We start from the raw sequence: 26,683 nt of genomic DNA on the forward strand, positions 1-26,683 counted from the left end.
CACACATGACATACAAGGGTCCATGTATTGGGGGAGCAGAGTACCTGGCAGCAGCTGTCTGTCTCCTCAGTCCCTGCGCTCCTCTGCTCATTCCTCACAGCTGCCCTCGCCGTCTCTGCTCATTCTCACTCCAGACAGACAGAGGGCGCTGGACTATACGTAGCTATGGAAGGGAGGACCGCGCGGACGCCGGCTTCAGGGGAAGGTCACGTGGTGAGCACAAGCTACTTCCGAACAACGTGAGCTGGAACCGGAGTCACCGGAGAGAGGTGAGGCCCGGGGGTGTACGGCGGGTGGACGCGGCCTCTGGTGTTATAGGCAGACATTAGCCTGTTGTGCCTCCAATACTTGGCGTGTATGGAGCAGGGAATGGTTCATGTAGACCAATGGATAGTGTTACCATTCACTTATATATTGCAGCGTGTCTCTTGATATCAGTAGTCATTGGTGTTCTCCCATATCAGAAATGTATTCACCAGACAAGCTGGCCATACACATAGCTGCTTCTCAGCCTTCGCACCCCTGAGGAGCCCCTCAAATATTTCAGATAAAAGATTCCTAAATTGGTGGCCACTGGAAAGAAATCCCCCCCACAGTGTGCTACCCCCCTCCTCCTAGATTGTAAGCTCCTCTGGCCAGGGTCCTCGCCTCCTCATGTGTCATTGTCTCTATCTGGCTGTCATATATATTTATTTATATATAATGCACAGCACTGCGTAATATGTTGATGCTATAGAACACTCATCATTAGAGTCATGCAATCAAACGTGTGTCAGCCCCAAATCTATTCAGACATCAGAGCAATCAGCCACCCAGCAACTTCTGTAGGAACCCTGAGAATTGCTGCATTAGTGTGACGTACACAACCAGGACAGCGGTTATCAGTATCCTCTGCCCCCAATCAGTACTGACGGGCATGGACCGATCTATGTACAGTCTGGGCACACAAGCATGGCAGGAAGAATTAGCTCCTGTGCACATGTGTGGGATTTATTTCCTGGCAAATGATGAGTGGAATGCAGAGATAACAGCATTGGAGGGGTCAGTTTGATAGGCAAGTTCACAAAATTCGGCCACTATTCTGTGTTAGTTGCAGATTATAGCAGATACCTCCAGGGGCACCAACATTTCTAGCATTTCACTTTATGATGGGTATTTCTGGTAGAACTCCAGGCATTGGGATTTTCATAGGTTGGTATGTTATTTTTCAACTTCTTAAAGTTGGAAGTATTAATTGGTTGTATTGTATAAAAATGTTGTACTCCTGCTCTAGTATACTACATTAGAACCCCGTTTATCTGGAACTCGGATAACCAGAATATTACGTGGCACTTTTAATTGCTCCTGCAGCCCTAACAGAGCTGTTGCATCCAAGCATACATGGCACAGCTTCGCTAGGGCTGCGGGAGAAATCAAGAAACTGGAGCTGTCAGCAGATTGCTCCACATCGTGATTGGCTGAGGAAGGGGAAACCCTGAAGACTCTTGAGCCGTCATCCGGGTTTCCCTTTTCTCAACCATTCAGCACTTGAGGTGAATGGGGACAAGTCTCCCTATTCATGTCTAGTGCTGAATGGCCTGAGAAAAGGAAACCTCAGTTATCCAGAGTCGGCCATTCCTGGTGGGTGCCAGATAACCAGCGAGATAAGGTTCCACTGTATATGGTATTGTGAAATCTACCATGTGTAATGACGCTTGTTCTGTTGGCAGTATATGTTAATTTTGCGACAAGAACATAAATTATATTGGCCAATTTAAACACCCCTTTCATTGCTTCTGTTTGCCTTATAATAATAATACTCACTTTCATGTAAGGGGGCAGTGGCAAACCATATGTCTTTAAAAGTGGAATCTATACCCCTACTTTTCCCTAATAATTTACGTTTCCTAATGTCATGACATTCTTTTTACCTCTTTTATTCCAATTTTATACCAATATTATATGGCATCCAATCTTCCTAGATCAGGTCTAATGTATTTCTTGGACTAGGTCAGTGGGGAATAATAGAGAGGTGACAAGTGAAACTCCTCCTCCTTTTCTGAGCTGACCGATTCTTTACTAGCTGTGCTGTCGCAGAGACTTTGAAATGCATATATTCTAAAGCAGAGGTAGGCAAACTCCAGCCTTTAGGCGGCATTGTCGCAATATTTGCGAGTTGCCACGATATCATCAAGTTGCCGCACAGTAACCCCAAATACTATGCCTAAAGAGCAGAAGCTACCAGACTCTGGAAGGTTGACCTCGAACATTGTGTCTTCAACCCCGAATAGACTGACAAATTATTCTTCGTCCAACGCGGCAGCAAAGCCCTGTGTTTAGTGTGCAACCACACCAACAGCAGGTTTCAAGCGGTCAAATCTCAAGGGGCATTTCGATGCCAAGCATGCGCACACGTACAGAGACTACACCGTGGATGAGCGGAAGACTGAGGCTGCTCGCTTGCAGTCACGGTTGGAAAAAACCTTTCCTTGGACACCTTGTTTCTTCTGGCCTAGTGTGCCTTCTTGACCTCCTGAAATAGGCTAATAGTCCAAAACGTTTGCCAACCCCTGGTCTAAAGTTAAAGTGATTTTCAATTATCATTTCATGAATCTAAAATAACAGAGCTCCTGCTTTGAAATTATTGGTTTTTATAGGACGAAGATGGACAACATTTTAGCCATGTAATCATGTATTAGAAAACTTAAAAATATTGCGCTCAGACAGGTCCTTTATTTCAGAGAAGACAGGAGATGTCCCTTCTGTAATAAAATAACCTTACCTGCCTGATGGCATATTCTGAAATACACTCACCTTTTCCTGATGTTCCATCCGTGAGCACCACCATTTTCCAGTATGACGTAACTCCCGCAGCTGCAGGGGAAGTCGGGATGCACGGGGTATCCTGGATTCCTATGCTGACCTGAACAATATTATTATTATTATTATTAAACAAGATTTATATAGCGCCAACATATTACACAGTGCTGTACATTAAATAGGGGTTGCAAATGACAGAATACAGAGAGTGACACAGGAGGACAGGACTCTGACCTCAAGGAGGTCTGGGAGGTGGGGGAATTAACACACAATAGGAGGGGAGATGCCCATGCAATTTTTGACGAAAGGAGCCAGCTATGAGGTAGGTAAGTATGTTTTATTGCAAGGTGCATTGCCTGTACCTTTCTGGAAAAAAGCCTTGTCTGTAGATTTTGAAATTGAAACTTTTGCTTTTGTTTCGCTTTAATTCAGTCATATCAATAGTGGTAGTAGAGTTGTTTATCAACATGCAATCTCTTTTGAATCTGGTATCTGTTATCTGTTGATGGTTACATGTAGCTGCATGATTATTTGAAGTTTTGTGAAAATGACCTGATGAGCACCTTTTTTATTATTTTTTAATAAATCACACAGTAGTATGCCTACTTTTCCAGTTACTGACAAAAGTCCCTAGGTCAAAAAATGTTTGTTTTGAGTCAGCTTAACCACCCGAGCGATAACCCCGACCTTGGTTCGGGGTTAAAATATTTACAATTATCGATAACCCTGAACTTTTCTCACTGTATGAAAATACAGTGAGAAAAGCTTGGGTTTATCGATCACTTACCTGTTCCCGCTGCGATCCAGCGTCGATCTCCAGCGTCGGGTGCCCTCTCCAGGAAGAAGAAGCCGGCCGGCTTCTCCCTCCGTAGCGTGTACGTCGGCGCGTACGATGACGTTGGCGCGTGTGCGGGAAATTCAAATTGAAAGTAATTCAAACACATTTTGTATTGGATTGAATACAAACTCCTGTATCCAATCCAATACAAAATAATTCAAAATAAATACAAAGTATGTAATTGGTAAATTCAAACTCTCATTTTGTATTGGATTGGATACAGGAGTTTGTATTCAATCCAATACAAAATGAGAGTTTGAATTTTGTTCTCATTTTGTATTGGATTGAATACAAAGTCCTGTATCCAATCCAATACAAAATAATAGAAAATATATTTATGTGGTTTTGTCTATAGGTATGTGATGGACACTAGGGAGGTGTTTTAGAAAAATATATTATTATACAGTATACCGAATTATCGCATTTTCAGTATTTTTCATTTATTTATGTATTCTTGTTTAAGCTGATTTTTGTGTCTTTTATTTAATTTTATTAAAGGTAATTTTTTTTTTTTACATGATTGTGTGTTTCAAACATTTTTTATATTCATGATATCTACTAGAACCCTGTTCGGACATATTTCTGTAAGTTACAGGTCTACAATTTATAAAACAAAATTTCATGAAAAACAGTGTAACGCTTTTGGAACAGAAATCTAGACATCAGTGTAACGCCCAGGAGGTTAATGCATGGAACCTGTTGTTGTGCCAACAGACATATGTTTCCTTTCTTTGAATGCTAGGTACTGTATAAAGGGTATTTATGAAGCTTGCACAGAACAGTACTGCCAGAATGACAAAGCTTCAGCTCAGAGATCCATTGAACACAGTGGGGAGGTCACATCCAATCCAGTTCATGGAAGTGGCTTATGGAGAAACTTTCTTATTGATAAATGGAATTCCAATGAAACATTTTATTACTCAATCTGCTGCATATTTTTTATATAAATTTATTACAATGCTTCTGATGTGTGAGCAACCAACCAAACAAATAATCCCTACAGATTGTAATGGTGTCCGCGGCAATCTGCTTGCCTAGCAGGCTAATGCTAGAAATTTCATCCTGGAAAGCATAAAAACCACAGAGAGTTTTATAAGAAATAAGTAAGTTTATATACTGGCCTAATATAATATCAACAAACTTATCTCCTGAGGGCTGTTATGGCTAGAACAGAAGCATAGTAAGGTCTCCGAGGATAAGCTATTATTTAGCAGAAACTTATCATATATTGTGACCCTTTGTGATTTCTTGTTTGTTTCCCCTTAAGGACTTTAGCAAAATGATTATCCCAGTCAGATGCTTCACATGTGGAAAAATCGTTGGAAATAAGTGGGAGGCTTATCTTGGTCTACTGCAGGCCGAATACACAGAAGGGTATGTACAAAAAATTTACAGCTGTTTGTTTTAGCAGTGGTTATTAATCAACTGGGTATTGGGGGTTCCAAGCTTTGTTGTGTTACAGACCCTGTGACAAAATGTATTCAGTTCTTTTCCTCCATATCAAATATGTGGCCTATGTCTTAAAAAAAGAAAAAGAAAAAAAAAAAAAAAATATATATATATATATATATATATATATAAATTTATTTTATTTATTTTTAAGAGAAAGGCCACATATTTGATATGAAAGAAAAAAACTGAATACACTGAATATATATATATATACACGCCCAAAAAACATTAGTACTTGAGGGTCTGGTTCCCTAAGCAATCCATCTTTTATTTAGCCTTTCTGGTTAACGAGTACAACAGCATTCAACATAGAGACTTTTGAAACACTGATTCGTGTGCATGGAGAGGCAGGACTTCAAAAATCACCACAGCCCATTTAGTTTTTTTCCAGTTTATTACCATGATACACACTGTACCAATACCCTTCTCAAAGGTGAAAGCACCTGGAATGGGTGTTGGATATCTGATATATTCACTTCATTATTGCACTGGATGTGTAACTAAAAATAGGGGATGGGCTACAAGTTATTTGGGAAATTATTGTAAAGAATCTTGTAAAGATTTTATATCAGTCCCCAACCTTATGTGAAGTTTATTCAGGGATCTCATAATCTTTTATACCTTTTTTAGGTTCTGTCTGTTTGGTCGCTGTTGTTTGTTATATATAATTTTTATTCACTCTATTACAGAGATGCATTGGATGCTTTAGGCTTGAAGAGGTATTGCTGTCGCCGTATGCTTCTGGCTCATGTGGATCTGATAGAAAAGCTTTTAAATTATGCTCCGCTGGAAAAATGAGGGGACCACTTATCGATGTACATTCTGCAAAGATAACAAATCTCAGGACTCGAGATATCTTTACACTGACCACGCTTACCAGCACAGTTTTCATTTGAGAATGTTGGAAAATTCCAGGACATTTCTGTAATCTTTACAAACTAAACAATACAAATTAGTTTTTTTTTGTTTTTTTAATAATAAAGATGTTTTGTTATATATAAAAGTTGTCATGTATATTGAGTGTTTTGTATTATAACTTTTATTACAAACTGCAGATTTCTAGCCAAAACACTTTCCTTATCACCCGTCTGCAATGTATTTAATAAATCTCCCAACAAAACAATTTTTTTTCAGATAGGAAAAAGATAAGCAACATTTCTGCAATGTCCTATTTTTCAGTTACAGCTAAAGTAGTATTTTGGCGTACTGTTTTTTTTTTGCCAATGTACCCAGGTTAAAGTGAGTTTTAACTCTTTGGTTAAGGCTATGTAATTAAAACCCAGGGACTTTTTCTTGCTGGGTAGAGACCAATGTGTCTCTAGGCAAACTTTTAAACTTTTGTTAATTAATCAGGACCACTGTTTAACACATATGGCCTGATTTACTAAAGCTCTTCAAGGCTAGAGAAGATATACTATCATGTGTGAACCTGGGTGATACAGCAAATCTGGAATGCATTTGATGAATGATTGAAATCATTTGCCAAAGGTTAGTTAATGCTAACTCAATTGTTTGGGAGAACTTTAATAAAGTTGGTGAATTGTGGTAAGCATCACACACTGTGAACCCCTGCACATTGTTGTATGTCACATACAGCAGACCACTGCTTTCTGTATATTTTCTGCTGCAGAATATTCTAAGCCCAGTAAAACAAAAACTGCCCTGTGTGTAGATTTGCCAGTGTCAGTACAGTACAGATTGTGTCCCTGGTGGACATGTTTCTGCTTTTTCACTATAGAACTGGTCTCTGCGTAGGTTTTTGGTTGAGCCAGTACATAACTGGTTCTGTCTCACCAAATTTGGCTGTGTATGATATGCTTTCTGTCCCCACTGAGTTTCATGGTTGTCTCAAAACTGTATTTGTATTGTCTCTGTAGACATGTTACAAGTCCTATCAGTATGATCGTGTTCTTTTTAAAAGATTGTAAATCTTGGTAAATTAGTGTTGATGCTCTGCTTGGTCCTAGGGCACAAAAGATGTATAAATTCATTGCATGTTCTGTATCAATATGACTTCAACATATTACCAGATAATACATCAATTATACAGTTTAAAAAAAAATTACACATGCTAAATTTGATAGTAAAGTTATTTTTTGATAGTAGGCAAGCATGTGTACATGCCCGAGATCAGAAATGGGTTGAAGGAGCCACCAAGAGCCTCCCGGGAGGCTCTGCATTTCTATTTAGTCTTTAATGGGAAAAAAAGGTGTTGCACCTAATAAAATATATAAATAACATTTTTACTTTACATATAAGGAGTGTCTACCCTTTTATGTAAAGTAAAAATGTTGAGTTTGGCTCTGCTTTGATTAGATAACCAAAGTGAATATTCAAGCTATTTTAAGGGAAGATCCTTTTTTAGTAAAATAGTTTTAGCATGTGGCCTCTTGTCAGGGCAGCAACTGAGACCCCTATATCTATCTATCTAGATATACCATTACCATGACCACCATTGCTGGATTCTGTTCAGTACTGGCAGTGAGTCATATTTCCATTTATTGTTAAGCTACATTTAGAGTGTAGCTTTCTTGTAATGTGGTGGTTTATGAACAAGGCTTAGATAAACATTGGAGCAGCATTTTTTTTTCTTTAGCGGATAATGGAATGTACTTATAGCATTAAACTCTGTAAAACACCAGGATTAATTACTTATTCTTTGATTCTGAGGTCTGAAAAGGGTTCCCCCAGCTTTGTAATATGTCAGATAAGATAATACATCAAACTGTTATTTAATGAGGTGTTAGGAGGATTCTGCTGTACAGAGCTGAAAAATGTGTGTTTAATCTTTCCATGTCATGAATGAGGACAGATTAGGTTTTCAGAGCACAGCTATAACTCCAGTTTAATGTGCTGTTACCTGATTATGCATAAAGACTTTTAAAAGATTTTGTAGATGTGGTATTATATTAAAGCTGAACTCCAGGCAAACTGTTAAATACAAACATGAACTACATATAAAGGAATGGATATCGGGGGTCTGCAGAGCGCTACATTTTATTAGATCAAACAAATGGATTGACCCAGAGGGACTAAGAGAGGCTGAGGGTGATTTTCATTTCGATTTTTGGAAAACTATGCAGATCACCCATTTCCTGACTGCTCTCCGCCCAGCCCTATCCTATCGCAGGTCCCTTACTCCTTCTGATCAGCTATGTATGGGAGAGGGTGGTATTGGACATACTTTATCTGTGGTTTATAGGCTTTTACAAATCCCACCTTCTGATGATTCGCCTACATATCTGGGTTCTTTGGAGACTGATTTGGGTCTCTCGCTCTCTATGGAACAGAAAGAAAATATTCTCTATTGGACTCATAAGGCATCCATTACTAGTAAATACCAGGAAATTTGCTTTAAGGTAGTCTCGAGATGGTACCGCACTCCAGAGAAACTACACCAAATTTTCCCAGAGGTATAAGACCGTTGCTGGCGGTGTCAGACTGAGAAAGGTACACTGCTACATGTATTTTGACATTGCCCTCTCTTGCCAAATTTCTGGGTCACTGTTCAGTCTATTGTTCAACAGATGTCAGACCAAGATATCCCTGATGACCCGGCTTTTTTCCTCCAACACAATTCATTTTCACGGAAGACATACAGAATCTCGGTTGTCAGACACCTTATTGTGGCTGCCACTTCCTGCATTGCTGCTTGCTGCCAAAAACCGGCTCCACCCACGATTGGATTATGGCTGAGTAGAGTCAATGAAATCCATCGTATGGAGGATCTTACCTCCACTGTAAGGGGTACTGGCAGGAAGGTGGCTCACACCTGGTACTACTGGTCACAATTTATGCTTACTACCGAATACCCAGATCTTGCTTCCTCTAATTGAAATCTACGTATGGTTTCCATGCTCATATTTCTCCCTTTGGGAGCGACCCCCCCTACTTAGCACGCTCCTCTGCCCACTCTCCCCCCCCTCCCTTTTTCCTTGTGCCCCAACCCGTTCCCACTTACCCTTTGGTCGAATTATTTGATTACAGTTCTTTTTCTTTTTATTATTACTTGCACTATTATAACCTGTCATATGGTATTGTTGCATCAAGTGTGCACTAATGGGGTTGGAATATTTCTATGGTTATTATGTTAACGTGTCTGTACAATTGATTTAATTCTAATCCTGTGATATCCTGTATCCCCTCCCCGGTTCTTTTTTTTTGTACCCCGTTTAAAATTTTTAATGAATGTTTAAAAAAAAAAAAAAAAAAAAAAGGAATGGATATATCTGTTGGTATATCCACCTGTTACCTGTTGACAAAGGATGTGTCAGTCTGTAGCCGACATGGAGACGGATCTGTTCCTGCTGCATAGCATACCAAAGTTTGCTACTACAGCACGGCCGGTATGCAGCCTCCTGCTTGATGAATGGACAATGAAAGAGAAGAAGAACACTAATGCGGTTGTGGCTACTTTGTTATGCTGTATGCATGCTAATTGAACTGCTGTCATTCCCTATTAGCTCTAGTACTGCCTTTCAGTCTCCTCCTTACTGCTGTACTGGAGGCTGATGTATAGAAACATCTAAGTGATTGCATTGGCTGCCTTTATTAAAAAAAATTACTATTTTTATTATAATTTTATAAAAATTCTTTAAAAATTTGATAAACTCTATTTATGTAACCCCAACATATTACAATGCACTACAAATGTTGCAAATGACAGACAGATACAAACAATGACACCGGAGGAGGAGAGGACCCTGCCCAAAAGAACTTAAAATTTTAAAGGTGGGGAACAGAAAGACCAAAAATTGTCAACCCTTTAAAAGGAGTTTTCGAACAAATGATAACTACTATAATGAAAATTTTTCTTACAATCCTTGGTTCTGTCATTGAGTTCCCCACTATAGTTCAACATATTTTCCCTATCTATTGTTGCAATTGTGTAAGCACATAACATAACTGCACAGTGAATATAAAGAGTTTTTTGTGTTTGTTATGATTTCCTTTTGCTATGTTAATATAACTGTTGATGTCACTTGTGAATTTCTCTTTTATTCCTCCATAAATTCCATATGGTGACCAGTCAGGGGTCATTCATTATGTGCCAGAATACAGGATTTTAGTCTAATAAATATTTGCAAGCAGATGTCTTGAAAATGCAGTTTTGAGGAGGACATAAAAATTTTAAGTATTAAGAATTGTATTATTTATACTGAAAAATCAATGCAAAAATTCAATAATATTTTATATTACCAGAATTTGGTACTTTGGCTGTTATCTGATGTTGGAACAAATAATATTTGACTTAGTATTATACTCCAGTCTTCTAGGGAAAGGCCATCGGAAACCCTGACTTACAGCAATGAGAGGTTTTAATAACTCACTGATAATTTTACCCCTTGATGATATGCATTTTCACTGTTATGCAGTTACATTTGTCAAATGAGACTGCAGAAACTGCTAACAGATTGTGAATGACCAGTATAAACATAGCAAAGCAATTCTAATCTATATATAACTCCTTTGTGGTTAACAGAATTACAAAACACTGAAAAAATGGCATCAATTGGCTTATAAAATCTAGGAAATAATAATTTAGTTCGCTTGTTGAAGCCACAAGGGAGAACAGCTGTTAAATAATCAGAATGCCTGTTTCATTGAATTCAATATGGAAACTGAGTTTGAAATATTGATTTACGAGGAGCAGGTAGTGAAAGTGTTTATTCGAGTAACCATTTCATGTTTAGGGCTCAGAACAACATCAATTTATTGTCAGTAATTTGCAATTTTATTAAAGCTATACATTAGTAATATTGTTCCATACAATATCCTGAGCAAGAATCTATATTATCTTAAAATCTGAGCATGACAAGAATCGAATCAAAACAAATTAGAAAATTACTAAACTAGTCAAAGATCTTGCCTATAAATCCCCATTGTGGACAGTATTACAGAACATAAAAATATATTGTATATACTAAAAATGGATATCCCATTTAGTTAAAAATAAAAAAAAAAGGATGCATACAGGGAACAAACTGAACCTCTTCAACACTTTAGGGCCCATTTACAACTAAAGTGTAGGTTGCAGCACACATAATAATGCACACACATGCAAATGGACCAGTAGGCTGGCTCCATACTTTTGCTCTGTGTTAAAATGTGAAAAAGCGCACATTAATGCACATGTGCATTTTGGGACCATTTTTTTAAATGCCATCCCAATGTATACATACAGTAGCCAAAAATATTCCAAGTATAGTAATTTGTGGGTTGATATATGCTAGTAGCATTGAAAAATGTGTTTTACCACAAGACCCCTCAGTGGAAAAACACAACAAAAAGCATGCATTAATCAAACACAGTAATTTACAGCTTTGCCTGCAGTCCAAAAGAAAAGATTGTTAACACCTTGGATGCCAGCCTCTAAGGCTGGGGAGCCTGGTGCTCAGAATGAGAAGCACAAGGTTACTCGTCTTCCTCAGTTTCTTCCCATTCCAACAACTGACGCTGGCATGAGAAGCACTGAAGGCCTTTGCTCCTATCATTTACTAGAGAAAAGTAAAAATTATGATGGACAACTAGAGGGTGGTCCCCTATGTTACCAGACCAAACGACAAGTCTTCAAATACTACTGGACATGAATATGAATGTTCCATGGGCAGAGAGATATCTTCTAGGCCTTAGTGCAGCAAATATACTGAATTCAGAGAAAATTCAGGTAGATCATTTGTGATTTCTGATAAACACCAAGGTTCCAATATTTCTCTCATGGTTGGATCTTCACTCTGGCATTACCCTTGATCCTGAAATCTAAAAATACAGAATGAGACAACCAAGGCCATTGTGATTCTTCCAAACTGGCCATGGAGACAATGCTTTCCCTTGGTCACACAGATGATGCTGGACCCTCGGTAAAGACTCCTTTACAAGAGGGATACGCTTTTTCAAGGGTCATGGAAACTTCTATATCCACAAAGGCTCAACTTACTGTGTTTGTATTGAAAGGCACAGCAATAGCAGAGACTTGACTGAAAAGCCGGCAAATGTCAACTAATGACACCTACAACTATACTTGGCTGACATTTTTTGAGTAGGTAGAAGTCATCTCTTAGCCCCTTTTTGGCTGATGTCTTAAAATTTCTTCACACTGCTCTAGACAAAGGTTTAAGCTACAATTCTCTCAAACTGTGAATACCAGCCCTTTCAGCTCTTACCTGTATGAGATTGGCTGAACTTCATTTGATGCAATTTTGGCAGCAGCAAATAGGTTAAGGTGTCTATTGAAGTCATTCATCCCTTCACAGGATTTGCAGGTGGTCTTCTGGTATCTCATGCAGTCACTCTTTAATCCATCTGATAGATGCTCCATTCTTGAAACTCACAAGAGTGGCTGCCAACTTTGGCCAGAAAGGTGTCAAAGAACCTCAGAGGATCCTAGTGAGAATGATGATTTCAGGAGGACGTGATAAAAGTAACTGCTACATATCTTGAAATACCTAGAGATTTCCATCAGGCAGACAGTTTGTTTTTTTATCTTGAGGCTCCAAGGTGAAAGTCAGAGTCAGCAACAAGATCTCATTCAGGATCCTGAAACAATCCAGTATGCTTATAAAGTGAATGGCTTATCTCTTCCATAGGAGATCTTGGAGCATTCTGTAAGGAGGATAGCGGCCTCTTGGACCTCGTTTGCTAATGTCCTGATTGAGATAATCTACACAGTGGCCTATTGGAGCCCAGTCAATACTTTTACTCAACATTTGGATGTTGTTATATTTCTCTTTTTTTCCTCCCTCTAGTCTATTACTTGTCCCAGGATTGGGCTGTCGTGAGGACTGCCATGAAGTCAGAAAATAGTTTTCATAACTATTAATACTTTCTAATACTTCTTTTCCTCTTCATATTTAATAATTTTCCTTTCCTGGTAGAAAAAGCAGACAAGTGTTATTAGCTCTTTGTTTTTCATCTATGTCAGGAGTCAGCAAACTCCGGCCTTTAGGCCAGATATCACCTAGCCGGTAGTTAGTTCTGGCCTAACGCCCCCTGGCCGGCGGATCGGCCAGGGGGCGTTAGGAACTACAGGAGATGGAACCTCCCGCTTGCAGTTGCGAAGCCATTAGGGCAGGTCCGGCCTAGTGTGCTCCCGCCCACCCCATAAATGGCCTAGTGGCCATAAAACTTTGCCGACCCCTGATCTGTGTAATCGTGCAATGTATCAGTGCGTCTTGTCTTCTTTGTTTTATTGATCTAGTCATCTGAGATCCTGCACATGTATTTCAGGAGTATTAATCCCAAACACACCCATATAGAGTACGTAAGATTTTTAATTCCAGAGACTGAAAACATCTAATGCAATATTCACACTTTTATGCTTTGCAGGGGATTGTTGGGTGATTGTGATTGTTAAGAGGTAAATCATATAACTAACCCTACAGGGCAGTGTTTCTCAATCACAGTTCTGTGGAACCCTAACATTCCTCCAGGGATTGCTAAGGGCTCATTGAGCAGTGAGCAATTTGTGCCAGTTTTATTGCCCTCAATGATCTTTTTGGCTATTAGTAGGGGTGGTATTATTCCCAATGACCAGCAATGTGAGAGGCATTCTTCCCACTGAAAGTCATTTCAAGGGTTTCTACCAGGTTAAAAAGGTCAGAAAATGCTGCTATAGGCTACATGTGAATAGCATAATCACCTGGAAATCTTAACAAGCGATTGTTATGTGACTAATCTGCTCCCATTAAAATCTAAAGAGACAAAGGGCACAAAAATAGCTACTAATAATTTCCGCTATACAAATAAATTGTGACTTTGCCTAATCATGGAAAATAAATTGCATAATTGTGCTATTAAAATTCTCTGCAACGTGACAACGTGACAGAAACAAAGATATTAGTCTTATGTTTTTTTTAGTGCAAATAAACTACTGAAAGTCTCTCATGTATCCTTATCTATACTACATACAAAGCCTGATGTAATAATTTCAGTACTTGGAATTTTACTAATAATAAGCATGTCTTACCTCTATGATTGGTGACACAGCGAGCAATAGGGAGAGGATGTTACATTCCAGGCTACGGGATGTAACTTACCAGTATCCCTGTTAAGTGCTCTTTGGATTCTTCGGGGGGGAATACACATAACTTAGGTTCTGGTAAATTGAATGAACCCTTTGGATTTTTGATGGACAGAGGTAGTTACTAACTTATAGGATTCACATGTTGTCTAAAAGTAATTTTCATATGTAACATTTTAGTAAGTAAACTGTTCGGGTCTAAATAGTCCAGTAACAAATTGCAGTGCATATTGTTGGCAATCTTAGTTAAAGCTGTCACAAACTGCTAAATACCCCTTTTTGGAGCCTTTGAAAAGTAATACTAGGTACAATGCCATTTTATCTCAATGTTATTCTCAGCCAATGCAACAATCCACTGCAATCAATCCACCTCTTAGATTGTAAGCTCTTTGGGGCAGGGTCCTCTCCTCCTCCTGTGTCACTGTCTGTATCTGTCATTTGCAACCCGCTATTTAATGTTCAGTGCTGCGTAATATGTTGGTGCTGTATAAATACTGTGCATTATTAATAGTAATAATAACACATATTAAACATGATATATAAATTGTATTACTACGTTTTATTAGAATTGTTAACTGATTGATTTAAAACCAAAATTTTGCCTGATCAGTTTTTAATTGACATCACTTGAACAAAAAACGTCAATGAAAAGCATTTTTTGCTACATTTCTGATCAGTTTAACTATGCAATGTCAACAAACATTATGCCTTATATATGGCTGGCATTAGTTAGGCCGCACTTCAGGCATCCCTGCTGTAAGTACCAGTTGGAGAACACTGCAGACTTAACTATTAAATAGTCAATTTCCTTGTTTTCATTACAAACAGTTTATTTTCTGCAAACATCTATGATGCTGAAAATTTGGTAGGGTCATATAGACGTAAATCTGGAATATGTTCTACAGATAAATTCAGCATCACATAGCTTTGCAGCCTCATTAAAATCTGATCTTCAAGCAGTACAGATGGGGGATGCTGCAGCCTGAACATAGAAGCAGCTTGCTTTATGATACACAGAGCATTAGTTCCCCCTTGTGGACACATATGGCATAAACCCAATCTAGCACTTTAATAATGGCCACATTCTCTACAATGAACAGCTGTGACCGCTCTGGAAACTTTTATTAATGTCAAGATTTTTCACTAATGCTCTATGAAATCACACACATAAATTGTTTGTGATATAACAAGAAAACTAAAAATACCTGAGCATTTGCCATGTATTGGATGTCATAAAGTGTTACATTACATTGTCATTTATTTATTTTCTGAAAGGGTCTTAATAAATAATATTATTAAACAGGAATCATATAGCGCCAACATATTATGCATTAAAAAGGAGCTGCAAATGACAGACGAATATAGACAGGGACACAGCAGGAGAGGACCCTGCCCCGAAGAGCTTACAATCTAGGTCTTACACTGAATAGAAGCTTTATAGATGCTAGCAGCATGTTGGAGTTCCCCTTTCATTTACACTACCAACCTATTCAAGACTGGGGTACCTGGATATAGACCTACTAATAAAAAATGTTTTTTGTTCTTTAATAAATCATGTATATAATGCCATATTTGATTGTAAGCTCTTCTGGGTAGATGCCTCTCCTCCTCCTGTGTCACTGTTTAAATGACAAGCTTTCTGGAAAATACAATAAAAAACATTTTCCACCTATTTTGTTGTGCGGTGATACACATTGCATTATACCTATTGTTGTGTATCTTGTATGCATTTTTACACTTTGTTGTGTACTTTTAAAGCAGTGAATCTGTCATTTCCCGAAACATTCCCTGGTGGAGAATCTTTAGGATCCTTATCTAACATTGGTAGTAATTGATTCTCCACCAGGGAATGTTTTAGGAAATGGCAGGTTCCCCACTTTGTGACATTTTCTCACAACACATTACGCGGTGAGAATGGGGCAGAACAATGTAATATTGATTGTTGGTGCATTTTATCTATGCTGTAAAATGCATGGAAATGGAAGCAGCGTGTAAGGGTTTAAGTGGCAATAAACTTATTACTGCTTTTGGCTCTCTTTCAGAGTTTTTATGAACACTGTTAAAATGGAAATGCTGTACTAATTCCTGTTCACACAGGCCTGGTTAAATTTTATCTCACTGTAACTCCAATTATTTCTGCAAACCTAAATCATGAGATAAAATGATAAAATTCAAAGTAAAAAAACATTCCCCTAAACCAGAAGAGAACTTAGACTTAACAGTTCTGCTATGCAATGCTATGGAAAATGTATGTAGTCAATGGTTTGCCTATTATATTTTAGGATAATTATCTCTGGACTCTTTCTGTCACTTTCCATTAATAAATCCCACCACCCGACTGAAAGCAGCCTATCTGGGATGATAGTAACTATTTCCCATGATCGAGCAATCATTCCTCCAACAAAATCCTGGCTGACTTCTGTGCATGTTTGCTAAATTAAACCTTCATTTATTCCAAATCTATAAATCTCGGAAGTCCCATGGTGGCCATTTAGTGGTCTCTTGGAGTATGGCTGACCCATTGAAATGAATGTTGTGCTATGGTGTGCATAGTAGGAGTTGTCTGGGACTAAGAAAAAAAAACACTAAATATAGTATTATTATTAATAACATCCAGTATTTATATAGCGCTGATATATTACACAGCGCTGTACAAAGTCCATAGTAATGTCACTAGCTGGCCCTCAAAGGGGCTCACAATCTAATTAATATTAGGTATTAGTTGTGGCTGCACTTGGATGGAGGAGGGGATTTGTTAAAGGGATAAGTTCACTAGGACCTTGTTCACTTTATGGGCTTGATTTATTAAAGCTTGGCAGGATTGGAAAAGATGGACTATCATGGGTGAATCTGGGTGATTCAGCAAAACCTGTAAATTATTTCTAAAAATCATTTGCTGTTATTTAGCAAATAATTTCAATCATGGGCCAGATCCATTCCAGGTTTTCTGGATCACCCAGGTTCATCCATGATAGCTGATTTTCTCTAGTCCTGGTGAGCTATAACAAATCAGGCCCTATGTGTACATTGCGGTGCAATGCATCTTATGTAGAGTCTGAGAAAAAGGAATTTGTTTTGATGTTTCCACTAAATATGTTCCTATAATGCACTGCTTACACATTTCTGTGTAATTCTCCATTTTTTAGCATAAAAATATACAGCTCATGTAAAATTAGTACTATCAGAACCTAAAAAGTCTTGTTAATATCTAAAAGAGGTATATAATCAGAAAAAACCTTTGGGATATAAAGAGACCCTGCATCTTCTATACCTGCACATACATAGCAACCCCAAACTTTTTATTCTGCTTACCACTAATTCAGAAGCCCTCTACAGCCTCATCACCCCAAAGTAATCTAAATGCTACACACAACCATTACTTCCATCAGCAATATGTTTTGCTGCTCCACACAAAGCCAATTGACTGTCCCAATATTACATTACAATCAGAATGAAGTCATAATAAAAAATCCATTGCTGCCATGCAATGCTGTTTATTATTTATTTCTTTAATTCAATTTTCTGAAAAAAATCACTCACTTCAAATTGACAGAGTGAATAAATCATAGGACGAATCCCAGACGTGCTGACCCGCCATAAAATTATGTTCTGATCATTTTATTTTCATAGCAGGTATAAACTAGCTTTAACACTTTGAAGTTGGCATCAAATATTTCAGGTAATTTTAAATTCACACACGATATGGAAAAGTATGGAAAGGTAATGCGGGCTGGACATGTAGTTATATTCTTTTCAGCATGTCTAATCTTGTATATAATTAAACTCATCATACTCTACAAATAAACTGGGCAGAAACAAATGCAGCCCCTCCGTAATAATAATAAACATTTATTTAGATCGGAGGTCGGCAAACCTCTAGGCCAGATTTGGCCTAGCCGGTAGTTTGTTCCGGCCTAATGCCAGTCGGGTACCCACGGCTCCTGGGATTAGGCTGAAACAAACTACCGGAGCTGTATGTGGCTTTTGAGCCTCCTCTTGCTGTGGCTCCCTGAAGGGAATGTTCCCTATTTACCCCGGCAGCAGTAGTGTTAACGCCCGTCGGGGTAAATAGGGAACATTCCCTCTCCTCCGTATGCATTGCAGAAAGGACGGAATTCCCTTCCTGGTGGGGGCGGAGCCATTGGGCGGGACTCGAGAGAGAATCTGGCCTAGTGTGCTCCTGCCCACCCTTGAAGTGGCCTAGTGGCCAAAAAAGTTTGATGACCCCTTATTTAAAACTTTGAGTTGTGGCAACATGCATGTGGGGTAAAGCATATCTTTGCTGACATTTATTATAAAAGGCAACCCAATGCATTAAAGCAATGTACAGTAAATGCATTGCAGTGCACCATAATGCATCGGTCTTGTGTTTTGTTTTTTTTGTTTTTTACGGCATGTTGGCAACCCAATCATTTGTAATAGGTCACTTTGTTAAATTGTCACTAATGTGGAACACAACATGCGACAAAACGAATATTTGAGTGCATCTGAGGGTGGCAGATTTTAGGTTTAAAGACAAATTTAGATACCAGTCAGTGAGGTATACTTTGACCTTTTCTGTCAAAGGGTTAAATTCCCCTTATATTCTGTATTACCTGGCTTAGTACCAGGGTAGCATTGTGAGTGAGGTTTTGAAGTAAAGCTATTTTTGATAACAACCATTAGGTTTCTGCTAACTTTACCAGCATAGATAAACTTTCCACTGAATTTTCAGTATGGTTGTCCTGGGGCCCATTGTAAGGTCTACAGGTTATCGGTAGTAAATTAGAAACTGCAGCACTGGGGCCGATACAGGTCTTTATGGCCCTAATCCTTCACAGGTCCTTGTGCACAGGCTTCACTACTGGGAAATATAATGCTCTTTGATTGTCTTACCGGTAGTTGTTGTATTTCATAAAAGCAGCCAGCTTGTTTCAACAATAAACTATTTGTGTTTCAAGGCACAAATTTCTAATCCTTGTCATTAGCAGGAGCTGTGTTCATAAAGTAAGCGTGGAATGTAATACTGTACACAAAAGGCCTTCTGGGTGGACCATTGGGATTAGTGTCAATGTCAAATTTAAGCACATCTGTCAAAAGTGTCACATTACACATATATTGTGAGCTGCTGATTAGCACTTTTTTATTGTTACCTTTTTGAATTTTGACCCTTATTTAGTTCATTTCTCTTTTAGTTTCTTCCTCCAAGCAGTATACCTTAGACTCCATTCCTTCAAGGTTGTATTGCTAGTGTTTTATGCCATGATCGCCATCGTGATCTTCTGTTCTATCAGAGGTTCATAGTTGTAAGGTTCCTAATAGTTTGAATTAAACTTCTAAATCTTCAAAAGCATCATTCTGAGCCAATTGTCTACCAACACACAATAGTATTACGGTATGTGCACACGAGCAGTGGTTCTCGTCCGATAATTGGCTCAGAGCATGCCCATGATCATCAATTTACATTTCATGTGATGAGGTTGGATTTAAAAAAGTGCTGCATAGGATCATCAAACTATTGAGCCACGTTATTTTTGTTAGGTTAGAGTATGCTATACACACACACACACACATATATGTCTATATATATATATATATATATATATATATATATAAATATTTACACACACACACACATACACACATTCCTTATACTAGGAAAAAGTTGAATAATAAACAGATACAACTCAGATGTTTGATTTTTATTAAAAATAAAAAAATCAGTAGTTATTCAAATAGAAATACAACCTCCATGCAAATATTATACTGGTACATCAAAAGCTTTAAAAGTTCTAAAACTCTGGTACAGTTTGATACAGTAATTACACTTTTGTTAATCCTGCATTTCAGTGACTATAGACTGTATATTAAACCTGCTACATGATTACATATATTGCATATATTTGTGTAAAATACCATATCATTGTGTTTTGTATAATACATTTTGCACAGCTCACACATTAAATTTACCAAAGATTGGGTAAGTGTTTGATACAAGAGATGACAAATATTAAAAGTTGCTGTTACAGGACAACTGTAGTATTCACTAGATTTTTATATCAGGTTTTTCTGATGACCAACATTGTTTTTAAGTAGTGTTTGTTCTCATGCAGATAATAATTGCCATCTAAATTGGACCCAACTGAGTAATTTAGGCAACACTTGTGCATTGGCTCAGTGCCATTCAATGTATATGGCATAACAACTCAAATTAAGTGCATTACTAGAACACAGAGATCTAAACTGAACCTCAAAGATCTGGTCCCCTTGTTCTTGTAGGTCAAGTTGATTGTAAATTGAATGTTCTTTATTATTTATAATGGATTAATTATTTGAGAAAACTATTAAGAACCCATTGAGATATTTGGTTTGGGATAACATATATAACCACGATAAAAGGAAATGCACTTAACATTTCTGTGACACTCATTTTGATTGACACACCCCAATGTACAGCAAAAGTAAGCCAATTCACCTGTGTTGCAGTGCATTCTAATGCAAGGCAGTGTGTTGAACTAACGAAGTCTTGTACCTTGGTTGGGTTGTTTGAAAGCCTAATCATTTTTATTCTAACCCACAGGGCCTTTATTGTGCACTGTCCTAATTAATTCAGAATAGCATGCCAATATATATATATATTAAAAGGACCCTATTTAAAATAAAAGGACCTTCAAAGTTTCTAGTATTTAGATGTACCAAGTGGGGATGAGTAACTTATTCAGAAATCAGGTTCAAACGTATGATGGTAAAAATTATTATGCATATCAATCTAATCTTAGAAAAACCATATAATCCATCATATTTGGATTTCTGAATTGTGTAATTCTTAGGAGATATGATATTTCCACATGGAAATATTCAGGTATAATACAAATGTGCAATTAGCAAACCATTTTACTCATCCTAAGTGACACATTCCTTTTGGAATACCTGTAATGTATAATAAAACAGAAGGCTTGTGGATGATCTGTTCTTTATACAAAACCCATGTGCATTCTGGGAATTCAATATTTAATTTTAGCAACCACATTCCTCTTCTTTAGAAGTCCTTCCCATTTTATGTTCTATCAGATTTTCAGTGTAAAAAAGAACACTTCCTGAAACACAAATATAATAAAAGCCAAAATGCTTCAAACATTATGTTGCATTTTAAAGGCTAATGGCAGTTGGAATGGTTTCTAATGTAGTCAGTGAGATCTGCCTGCATCGTCCTGGTTTTGCAGCTTTATGAAGCTGAATGAGGGTGCTACACCCCATCCTGTGACTGCTGCACCCTTTGAAACCAATGACTAGGTAGGTTTATAGTGAGATTATGGCAATCTTTTACTGGCCTCAATATTAGTAGTGAGATCTTGAATCCAGAAGCCCTAAACTCTAGCCTGAATCTACAGATGTTTCAACTTTACACAATTTAAATATCAGTTTTGGACAGGCATAACCATTGGCACAGTTTACATGAGAACCATGCAGAACATTTTCTGAAAATGACAACCAAAAAATGTCTTAAACAAAATCTGCAATATTGCACAGAGTATAGCACAAAATCACCAATACTAGATGACTGCATGAAATCTGGAACCAGGTAATGGGACATAAAAGGTACAGTAATATAATTTACAGTAAACAAGAGCTTAGCTAAAGTGCAGAATAAAGCATTACCATTACAAAGCAACTGTTGAATAATTATCAGATCCAGAGATACAATTATAAACTTTTTCTTCAAAATTCAAGCTTGGCCAGACCTCTGTGCCTCCTGAGATTTGCTACTGATCTGTAAGACCCCCCATCTCAGTATGGGTGTAGAAATAGGCAATTTGTAGATGGTTCTGACTCCTGCTAACCACTCCCAAACAAGTGAAGCATATTATGCCAATAAGTTTAGTGAACATTTGGAAGACAGTGCTGTTTCCTTCATGTTTTAATCTATATTAAGGCTGAGGTGGGCCATTCTTCACATGCTGAATGCCACACTCAAAACAAAGGCACTATTACATGAATATGGTCTAAAAGGAAATGTATAATAAGGGGGCAGAGCTCTAAAGGTAAGCTTGCATTTTATTAGGAGTCAGATTTAATATACGGTATAACGTGAGCCTTCTACTAAAATTGGAAATTTGTTTGCATGGTCTGGATCCCCTCCCCATTCATTAAAAATATTAGTACATGTCAAATGTACCTGAAAAGAAAAAAAATGCTTATCTTCTGTCCCGCCTTCCCCCAGCAAGGGCTAGGCAAGAGCAACATCACTATCCCTCCAGGAAGATTCCTGGTGAATAGGGAATAGCCAAGATCTCATGAGATGGTCTTGTAATGGAATAGCTTTTTGCTGCAAGATTTTGCTTGCTCTGCATTACCAGAAATTTTCCAGGAAGATTATGCAATGTCCATAATATGATCTTTCCATTCCAGGTACATTTTACACCTACCAATGGTAGGTGATTTGGGAAAGAAAAGAGGCACATACAGTTAAAATGGACCATGCTATTTGTTCCTAAATTGTGTGTCTCAGGATCCACAGGCTGCTTTGACACATGGTTCTTCCTCAAAGGCACAGGATTACAATATTTCATCTTCACTTGAAGTATTTTTGATACCATTTAAACACATGACTGATCTTGAACTCTTCAACCAACAATCTATTCAAATACCAGGATAGTTAAACTTTGATATAATGCAACTGACCTGAAAACACCTAAAACATGCTGCAACCCTTCTTCATGTGCGGATCTCTTTAGATCAGAAAGCTGCAAAGCCATCAAATTTGCAAGTGTATAAACTGACTTGACATTTACTTTAATTTACTTTATTAGCTATGTGTAAGCTGCAAACCAAGCAACTGCTACAATCTGGCCAATGGTAAAGTTTATATATTACATAAAACAAGTAATTTATCAAATATATAACACTCCAAATAAAACATTAATTGATGGTTAATGTTAATATACAAACAAACCTGCTGGTTCAGTAGTTTTCGTTCTCTGTATTTCAGTAGTTGTCAAGTAGACAAAATAGTAATAATAATAATAATGTAAGAAATGTACAATATGTCTCCTTCAAAGTACTTTTAGGTAAGACACGAAGGGTCTCTGGCCCTGACAGTCATGCACTCCTTTTCTAACCTACACCGTGGAAGGATGAATCAGGTGGGTTGTGATGAGTAAAACATATAGTTCTTTCAGGCACTTTCATAAATGAAATGAAGCTCATTTATAATATACACAATAAAGGGTATATGATATCACTAGTCATTAAAATACTGTATGCATATGACTGCCAAGGATCTGGAAATCAGTAATGCTATAGAATATAAACTGTGACTGGCACTACACTTTGGTTTGTACAGAGTAATACTAAATCCATTTGGGCAAGGGCCTTTAATATGTTTATGTGATGTAGTGTTCCAAATTGCCACGTTTTCATGTGATATTTCTGGCATTATCCCCTGCTGATAACATATGACACAATGAAGACAGGTGACCCTTTATGAATACTACACATAATAAATGTAATAAATGGTATGCAAAGGTGCACTCATTAAATGGTGTCTGTTGAACTATTTTAAAAGAAACCTGAAAAAAGAAAAAAAGCGGGACAACAGCTGGTGATCTTCTAAAAATGCTAGTTGCCTGGAGAAGGAGAACAGGCAGGCAACAAGCCCTTGCAGAAGGCTAGCAATGGCAGATACAGGTACTGGTCCCCTTTAAGCAAGAGCCATAATAGACGCAATCAATACTCTCAAGCTTTCCACAGTAAGCAATATACACTGGTTATTAAAGATTCATTTCCAATCACCTACCTGCAGGGCATACTTATAAAAGATAGCAAATTCCCCATTTACTGTATGCCTCACTGAATATTACTATAAAGCCAAGTACTATGTAGTTAAGGGGGGTGGTGAGGTGATGGTTATAAATGATCAAACATGAATATTTTACCAAGAACTGGGCTTGGGGGCCTCTGCGAATCATTTTCCTTACAACGAAAATGATGAAACATAAGACTGATGACTAGCAGAAACCTCTCAGTCTAAGTGGATTTGCCAGGTCAGACCTCAAAATATGTTCTAGCCTAGGGCCCACAATATTTAAATATCTTTTGGAAGAAACAGGAGCGATGGATGAAATGATGAATTCAAACATTAACAAAGGCATCCATGATGCCGCCAGCCTAAATGATAAAAGGCCATTACAGGGTGAATTTGTGAACTTTCCACATTGCTCTTTCATCTTAATAAATAAAGCCACGAGAGTAAAGATGTCACTAGAACTGCTTTGCAGATGGTTAAATATCATTCGATTTAAACTGTGATAGCAAGCATGTAAAAAAAACAATGACAGGCCCATCCTAATGATAATCTGTTAACACAGCGGAGCTGGAGGCTGTGTCCTCCTCTTGCCAAAATCAATGTTAGATGAAAGCATACAGTGTATATGGGCAACTGAACTTAATTACCTGGCAAAGATATCAGTTCTTCTTGCAACAAAACTGCTTCTTTTTCAGTGACATTTACCGTAAAGACCTCATTAAAAAGAAAAAACTAAATGTACATTGTAATTTCAGGAGCTCTAAACCATTTTTTCCCAGAAACAGAAGACATTAAGGGATGCAGCATGTCTTTTCCTCTACATAATTTACTGTGTTAAACCAATAATTTGGGACAATAAGCATGTCAGCTCACAAAGAACCAACAATGGCGCTTTAGGACGGAACCCCTGCACCATCACTCAGGAAGATTAGTGGCTGCACTCATAAAATGTCTGCAGCACTTAAAAGCTTCATAACCATACACTGGATTATACAAAAGAGTCATTAATAAAGCAAACAGAAATGTTATATCTGAGATTGACTGAGGGTTATAAGAACTGCAGATATTTTACAATAAAACTGGTAAGAGGAATGGCATTTTTCTGCATAGAACAGACTTCCAGATAAGTAATTCTCATCAAACTGCGGATTTGCAGAAGTTCTCTGCTCCACTAAAAACACAAATGATAAAGGAGGTAAACAATCTAATCATAATTACGCAGTAGTCTCGCTACTTTGCATGGTAGGTTTCCCCTTAATAAAAAAGAAAGTCACAATGTCAGTGTGGCAAATAATGAAGAAAATGGGATTTTGGCTGCTTGGTTTTTTTCCCTTTAACAAAGGCACAGAATTTCCATATTTCACTAAATCCTCTTAAAATGACAACATATATACACGCTGTGTTAAAATGGCTGCAAAAAAAAGAAATCGTTTTATACTATTATTTCAGCAATAACATATGCATATCTAAATAATTCCTAAATCCATGTACACTGGTTCCCCATTGCAGCACCATTTTGTTTAAACGCACAGCTTATTAAAGAAATAAAACTTAAGCGGCATTAAAGTCTAAACACGGTAAAAGTGTAACTTTAAAATATGTTCTAAATGCAGGACTTGTAAGAGTGTCAGTCCACTGACTTTTCTTCATACACATAGGAACAACAAATTCACTTAGGGTCCAAGAAGCTGGCAGCACAATAATATTCTGGAACGCAGTGGATGCACTTCATTGTCTTGTAGCTTGGCACAAAGACACAGATGAAATCAGAGAATGAAGTCATGCTATGGTGATGACACAGAGAAGCTCCTATATTTTCAGATGTTGAAAGGCAGATTATGTCATATTCAGAAAGTGTCTTAAATTAGGTTTCCAAGGAGCCTATTAAGGCAGCAGATTTTGTTTTGTCAGTAGATGGGAGTGCAATGAATGAGTCCAATACCATCTTAGTACGGCTCAGACTTTAAACTCTTGTACAGACAGCAGGTGAAGATCATTCCAAATAACTAAAGAGAAAAAAACAAAGGAAAATGTTGTTACAAAGCAGGAAGAACCCAAACTATAGTAGGTAACATTAGTAGGTTGGTAAACACACACATTTAATAATACAAGTACATAGACACTAAATTAACCATCATGTAGTACAAAACTAAACAATGCATGGAAAAACAGCTCAAGGTGGTTGTCAACTGGTGGTCCATGGCATTGTCCCGTTTGGACACAACAAGCCCACTCTTGACCTGCTTGATAAAATGCCTGGGGGGACAGTAGCGCAGGACACAGTTGCGTCCACAGCCCTACGTTACTGTCCTCCCCAGAATTTAGCAAGCAGGTCTGAGCCTGCGATGGGAGAGTGGGCGGGTTCTGGCATTATGACTTCACTCTGGGGGAAGTTTCTTCCCCTTTGTGTGACACACAGCTCCTCAAGCATGCGCGGTCCGAGTTCGGTGAATTTAGTGGTCCGTAGGGTCCGAAAGGTTGGCGACCACGGATCTATGGCAAGAGAAAGACTGTTTTTTAAAATTAAAGATCACCCAAGGGGATACTGTATTCTATACACAGACAAGCATACTCATATATGACAAAGTGCATCTCTTTATGGTGGGGTTATGAATTACCATACTATGGAATATACACATAGGATAATATATTCCAATTCTATGCAGCTCACATCCAGGTCAGGACATCCAATACTCACATGCAGGTCGGGACATCATATAGGCACGCTGGGTAGATGTGCTACCTAAGGTGCCTATATGAAAGGCAAAGAATTTTTTCAAGAGCTGAGTAT

General features: G+C 37.9%; 2 protein-coding genes across 2 annotated transcripts in view; one reads left to right on the forward strand and one right to left on the reverse strand.

The window, feature by feature from the left end:
* Window positions 1-201: 201 nt before the first annotated feature.
* POLR2L (RNA polymerase II, I and III subunit L) lies at window positions 202-6,092 on the forward strand. Its single transcript, XM_072421690.1, has 3 exons — window positions 202-269; window positions 4,905-5,011; window positions 5,779-6,092. Exons 2-3 carry the CDS (start codon window positions 4,917-4,919, stop codon window positions 5,885-5,887), a joined length of 204 nt encoding a protein of 67 aa, XP_072277791.1. The 5' UTR covers window positions 202-269; window positions 4,905-4,916; the 3' UTR covers window positions 5,888-6,092.
* Window positions 6,093-25,789: 19,697 nt separating this feature from the next.
* The window catches only part of CD151 (CD151 molecule (Raph blood group)), a 33,091-nt gene continuing 32,197 nt past the window's right edge, over window positions 25,790-26,683 (reverse strand). The window contains exon 8 of the mRNA XM_072421691.1: window positions 25,790-25,898. Within this exon, the coding sequence (XP_072277792.1) occupies window positions 25,839-25,898 (60 nt within the window). The 3' untranslated portion in view covers window positions 25,790-25,838. The remainder of the gene's footprint in view (window positions 25,899-26,683) is intronic.

The sequence above is a fragment of the Pyxicephalus adspersus genome, chromosome 9 (genome assembly GCF_032062135.1).
Source record: "Pyxicephalus adspersus chromosome 9, UCB_Pads_2.0, whole genome shotgun sequence".
NCBI classification, from domain to species: domain Eukaryota; kingdom Metazoa; phylum Chordata; class Amphibia; order Anura; family Pyxicephalidae; genus Pyxicephalus; species Pyxicephalus adspersus.